This window comes from Emys orbicularis, chromosome 7 (genome assembly GCF_028017835.1).
Source record: "Emys orbicularis isolate rEmyOrb1 chromosome 7, rEmyOrb1.hap1, whole genome shotgun sequence".
Classification (NCBI taxonomy): Eukaryota; Metazoa; Chordata; order Testudines; family Emydidae; genus Emys; species Emys orbicularis.
In genome coordinates this window covers 117,715,378-117,721,906 of record NC_088689.1, presented here as the reverse complement: position 1 = coordinate 117,721,906, position 6,529 = coordinate 117,715,378, and the positions used below count along the sequence as shown (strand labels likewise).

Genomic DNA, 6,529 nt, shown 5'->3' with positions numbered 1-6,529 from the left:
TCCTGCTTATCTACAGCCAGTCTAATCATCATGCATGTCAGAATATCTGAATATATTCAGTTAGTCTTCACCCTCTTCAAATTACATCTTCAGAGCAGAAGATAAGGATTCTTAGTCTTCTCAGCACATTGAACCTGATTTTATTAGAAGAATCTTATCAATTTTAGCTCACAAAAGCAACCAGAGACTTCTAATGACACTACTTCACTTTCTATTAGTCATGCAGTTTGTCTTGTAAACATGAAGGCTCCTTAACTTCCAGACATCAGAGACATGAATAAATGATAAGAATGTATGATTGGGTGAAATTATGTATTTATTTATAGTATTTAAATGCCTGCTGTGGTTATTTCCGGATAGGAGTCCTATGTAGAAAAGGGATATTTTCTCCCCCTAATTTGTCATGGAGATTAGAGTGCCCGGAAAAGATCAGGTTTCATTTGGAAATGCTTAGATGATAATTTCATTGAAGGTTTCCAGTGTGTTTCGGGTTCCTTATCTGAGCATGGGTAACAGTGTGGATGCTTCAGAAAAACTTCCCAGAGAAGGGGTGGGAAGAAAAAAGTCTTGCTCTACAGAAAATGTATTGCCTCGAGACATTGATGTGACTCTCAAATGTTTTACAGCACTGTGATCCTTGGCTGGCCTGATGGTCTAGTGACAACACGACATGCTGCCATGCAGGAAATCTGAGTTACAGTGTAGAAATTAGTCCCAAGCTGACCATGTCACTGCAGGGTCATGAGGAGGAGAGGGAGTACCCTGGTTCAGTAGGCAGAGAGAAGACCTCACCACCTCTAGAGACAGTCTCCTTTGGACAGAGTGAGATTTACGATTTCTGGAGGTAGCTACATTTTGCTCAGTTCAGTTCAGTTGCTGAAGTACTTTGAAGTTGTCAGACAGTAAAGAGGGATAATAATAATACTTTCATCTTCAAAGTGTTTTACACAATTAACTAACTAATAACAGCTCCCCCATGAGGCAAACAGGTGAGTTTACAGAGGGGAAAAATGAGGCAGAGAAGTTCAAATGACTTGCCCAAGGTAACCGAGAAAGTGGAGGACGCAGAATCAAGATTATATCACAGGAGTCTGCCTACCAATCCTATGCTCAGATCACATAGACCGCACATCTCACAGATATACTGCTCCTCTGCAAATACCGACACACACTCTGTAAATCCTCTTCTTTGTTCTTCAAATCCTTAATTTCCAATTCCTGCCCCCCACCCCCACCCCACCCAGACTGACTTTATAAAACAACAATTTCTGTTTCCCTCCAGGTGTTAATTTCATTTAGCTCACATGGAAAGCTACACTCTCATAGTATAAAAAGCTGTAATCCTAAATCTCATTGTAATGTGTCTCTTTTTTTCCCCCCCCACAGATTAAAGGTTGTGTAAAACTTAAAAGAAGCAGCATTCTATTCACTAGTTATTGGACTCGAGCCTCCTTTGACCTCGGAAACTGAAAATGAGGTTGCTATGGGAACTGCTCGTGCTGCAATCATTCATGTTGTGCCTTGCAGGTAAAGTGTCACTTTAAAACTTTTTGATTTAAAAATGCCACTGTATTTCACACTAATTCAAAAGTACACCAAGTTTTATATGCCAATGATAAAACAGCAAAGTAAGATTCCACTCTGTGAACTGCATTAACAAAGACCGCTGAACAGACCAAACCAATGCTCTCAACCTGCTTCTTTAATATTGATTAGTATCTCCAAAGCTAGACTCTGCTATTTCAGATACCAGTTCTACCCATTTTTAATTGAGTTGTTGACAAAAGCTATTGTTTTGCCCATGTTCCATGCTAAGCAGTTCAGTGCTCAATTAAACACTGGTATAGTAGCATTAAATCCTATGAGAACAATATTGAGAGGAATGATACAAATAATTTGAATAATATGATGCAACACTGTACTCATCTTTTTAACTGCTACAGCACTGTTGTGAGTGAACTGCAGAGTTGTCAGCATTTCAGTCCTCCCTCCTCCCTTAATGCAATCTAACACTCCTTCAAATGCTTGATCCCTGCCCACCATAGTCCAGATCTTCTCCCACCTATATTGTCGTCATCTTGTTTTTCCAACACCAAGGTTGGGTAGGCCTGAGGTTCTGAACAGACTCCATCCACATCTGTTTTGAGGCACAATTTGAGCTGTTGGGTGTTGCCTGGATGGTTTTATGTTATACCACTGTCTCCTTGGACATCCTCGGCCTCTCTCTCTCTCTCCATGGACACGTCCAGAAAGAACTTTTTCAGGCAGTCGGTAATGGGTTGTTCTACCAACATGGCCAACCCGTTGTAGTTGGCACCTTTTGATGATTATAGTCATGCACTGCACTTTCAGTCCTCTACAGATGTCATCATTTCTTAGTCTGTCTAGCCTTGTGACACTTAAGATATGGCACAGGCACTTCATCTCAATTGTTTGCAATTTTGCTCCAGGTATTTTTTCAGTACCCATGTTTCACAACCAAAAAGTAATGTGGGTACAATGAATGTTGTATGTAGTCGTGTTGTAGCTCGTATGGACACTGCTTTTAAGATCCACACACTTTCTGTGAAAATTGTGTTGGTAATAGCTATCTGCTTGTTGAGGTCATTTTGATAGCAGTTGTCATACAATGGAGCCCAACTAGCAGAAACTCTACTTTTTCAATGTCTACACCATTAATGACTAGTTTAGCCTGTTTCTGGATTTCTTGATGTTATCATTGGTTTTGACTTTTGTTCCTTCATTTTTAAGCCCCATTCTATGGCTGTTGTGTACAAGTTAGTTGCTGCTTCTTGGTTATATTCCTCTATAAACACAATAATTATGATATCTTCTGCAAAGTCAAGGTGATTGATAATCTTCCCCATGGCAGGCTCCACCAGTGTTGCTGAGGGAGTTGAACAAGACATTTTCAAAGTGTAGAGTAAAAGTATTGGACTTTATATGCATCCCTGTTTGACTCCAGTTTTCCCTTCAAAGCACTCTGTCAGCTTGCTGCTGACTCATATTGTATGTCAAGCTATGTTATACAGACTCTGCAGTATTTAAATCAACTTGCTGCTAAAACCATACCACTTGATTACTTGCCACAGAGACTCTCTGTTAAGAGTTGAATACTTAGTCAATGAATATGAAACAGGTATTCGTTGAGCTCTGTGTGACTCCAACATTTGATGACAAACAAGTATCTGATATGCCATAGAACATCCAGATCAAAAGCCATCTTGTGACTCAAAGGATTTCCTCTGCTCTTTTTTTCATTTGGTCAAGGATTACTCTATAGCAGTGGTGGGCAACCTGTGGCCCGCGGGCCGCACATGGCCGCTGCAAGACAGTTTGTTTATATTGACCGTCCACAGGCACAGCCGTCCGCAGCTCCCAGTGGCCACGGTTTGCTGTTTCCGGCCAATGAGAGCTGCAGGAAGCGGCGGCCAACACGTCCCTGCGGCCCGCACCACTTCCCACAGCTCCCACTGGCCAAGAACAGCGAAGCGTGGCCACTGGGAGCTGCGGGCAGCCATGCCTGTGGATGGTCAACGTAAACAAACTGTCATGCAGCCCGCCAGCGCATTACCCTGACGGGCCGCAGGTTACCCACCAATGGTTTAGATTGTATTATGATAGCAGGATCATGTTTCCCTTGTAGTTTAATGCTCATTATGCATGATGAGACACATCTAAAGCTTTTCAAAGAGCTGTAAATATTTTCTGATAGTATGAAGGCATCTCCTTCATTCTGGGCTTTGTCTGTGCTTCCACAATAGATGACTTTATGGTGCTTTGTGGAAAGTTCACCACTTCCAGTCCAGTGTGTCTCCACAAATGCCAAAAATGTCTATGGAAAAGATGCCACTCTAGTTCTGAATTCTGCAATTCAAATTCTGACTTTGTCTCATTCATCCTCCTATTAGAACTATAATCCTCCCTGCAAAGATGGATACGTTGATTTCCCTTCCCTGTCTCCCAATCTTCTCTGCCCTGTTTCAATTTTTTCCCTGCCTGCATCTGTGCAGTCTGTTCTCAGCTGACCTGACCCAGGGCTGTTTTCTAGTTTGATTGTCTGCTTAACAATATATAACTGGGAAATGAGTGCTGTGGGGAGTGTAGGCCTCAACTAAGTGAGAGTTTCTGGGATATGACTCCTAGCAAGAGTGCTATACACCCCAAATCCCTACAGTGGGAAAATCTCATGATCCGTAATTCACCCCTCCAAACCTTTTAAACAGCCTGTCTCCTAGGTATTATCCACTTGGGACATATTCAATTTCTTAAACATTAATCTTCAAAATCACTTTGTACATCGTATTTTTGCAAAACACAAGCCCTACTAAATAATTTCATATTTTTTTTCTAGAATGGAGGCCTGCTTTTCCCCCCCCTCTCTCCAGAGACATGTAACTTGCCTGAGAAGCAAAAGCACTAAGGCAATACAGCCAAGCACACACCCTAGTTCAAACAAAAAAGCGGCTCCTTTGCAAACAATGGACCTGATTCTGATCTTGTTAACACAGGTGTAAAACAGGAATAGCTACATTTGCATTATACTATTAAAATCAGTGTGAGTGAAATCAGAATGAGGCCCAAAATTGTGATGCCAAACACATTCAGAGGTAGAACAAAGGGTTGCTCATGAATGATAAAGAAATACAGTAAGGGCATTTTGAATCTTCCTCCTCCCTCGATAAGTCTTCATTGATGGCTTTCTCATTAAACAGTATTAATATTCTTAAACACTTGCTTTGTTCTGAATGGGGGAAGTTAGGTTTTAATTAATGTTTTTGTCATCTTGTTGTTCATCTTGATTGCTCTAATTTATCCACTGCTTGATATTCAGAATTCTTAAGTGTTTTCTTCAATAACTTGTGTTTTCCTCCCTTTTATATTTTTTTGTTTCTATGTTACTTTTGAGTATTCTCTAAAAGCCAGTTGAAAATATGTTTATTCTCTTAGACTCAGAACCACTGAACATTAGGCCACTTTGTCTAGGTGCCTAAATATTGATTTAGGTACCTAACTTTAGGTACCCACATTTGAAAATTTTGGCACAAGTCTTAAATGTACTATGACAATTTCAGAGCAGGATGAAAACTAGTTACAAAGTGTTATACTATTCCATACATGGTGCTAGAAATTCTAACTCTAACAGTGTGTCTTAGGTATAGATCTAGTATAATTCTATGTTGTTTATAAATAATAATAAATTCACCCAATCTCACAAACCACAAGAATGCATGTTTATTTGCTATCATTTCCATCCTAAAAACTCATAAATAAAAAATCTGTTTCTCCATGATATTTAAAGCAATTCAGTAAAATAATATTTCAGAGGATTGTGTTTGGGTTTTTAGGCCTGATGTTTTTTACATTCCTACTTTTCCCATTTAAGATTTAATTTAAATGAAAACTGGCCTTAACACAGATTGTTCTGCAGCAGCAGTTTTTCCCTCTCCTGTGCTTTGCAATGAATTTCCCAATGACATGGTGTCACATTCTGTGTTCCAGTTAAGTTGCACTCACCCCGGAACGGAGGGGGTGATATCAAGTTTTGGGCAAGTTTTATTTCAGGTGACTGATGAATATATGAGGCTTGGTTTTATGGCAAGACAGAGAAGTGCTGCTGCTTTGAGAGAATTTTTGTAACTACTGCATTATTGTGTTTTTAATTGTTTGCCAAAGATGGCCAAAGCTTTGAATAAGGACATCCTTTGATGTGGAATTTTCCCTTAGAGTGAAATCGAAAATAAATAATATTGTACTGTCCTGGGACTGTTCTAACTTAATCTCAGCTGTAATGGACCCCTATGGGCCATTCTGCAACAGAGAATAGCCACAGCCTGGTTTGCTCAGGCCATGGGGGAAATATGACAAAAATGTAGACTATGACACGGTTAATTAAAATTTGTTATATTAGTATGATGGTGGTTAATTGCTAGTTCTATAGCTGCCTTACGGTATAATGTACATTACAATACCTAAAATATATAATATGCTAAAAAACCCACCACCTATCTCAAAGAGCGTGCAGTCTTTATTTTATTTTATGTATTTTTAGAGCACCAACCATGTCTAGGCACCAAAATAAAGTAAAGTTAAAATATAAGAGTACTGTACTTTCCTGTTCCTAGGGAAAGGTATACATGATTCAGGCTCCCTTCAAAGTATCTCTCAGTAAAACTGAGATTTTCCCAAAAATATGTCCTAATTAGAAACTAACAAGATGAAAGGAAGGTTAAGGCTCCCCAGTTCCTAATTCCTTGAATTGATTGTATGGGATTTAGTCTCTTGGTTTTATGGATAATCCTTGTTCAGCACTACAGAGGTGGGAGGAAAACTTACCATCCAAATATGGCCTGGACCAAACATCATTACTCTCCTTTTCTGGAATTCCTAAATGAACTCCTTGTGATCTCAGAACAAAATTTTTACCTGTGAAAACTTGTAAGACTCTGCATAGAAAGACATATAGGAAGAAAGAGGGGTGTCAGGGAATCCCACTATGGAACTAGCATCATGAATCAAATCAGACTTT

At 39.6% G+C, this 6,529-nt stretch overlaps 1 protein-coding gene across 1 annotated transcript in view; it reads left to right on the top strand.

The window, feature by feature from the left end:
• Positions 1-1,448: 1,448 nt before the first annotated feature.
• Positions 1,449-6,529, top strand: part of LOC135881964 (contactin-4) — a 346,117-nt gene continuing 341,036 nt past the window's right edge. The window contains exon 1 of the mRNA XM_065408738.1: positions 1,449-1,527. Coding sequence (XP_065264810.1) covers positions 1,473-1,527 — 55 coding nt within the window. The 5' untranslated portion in view covers positions 1,449-1,472. The remainder of the gene's footprint in view (positions 1,528-6,529) is intronic.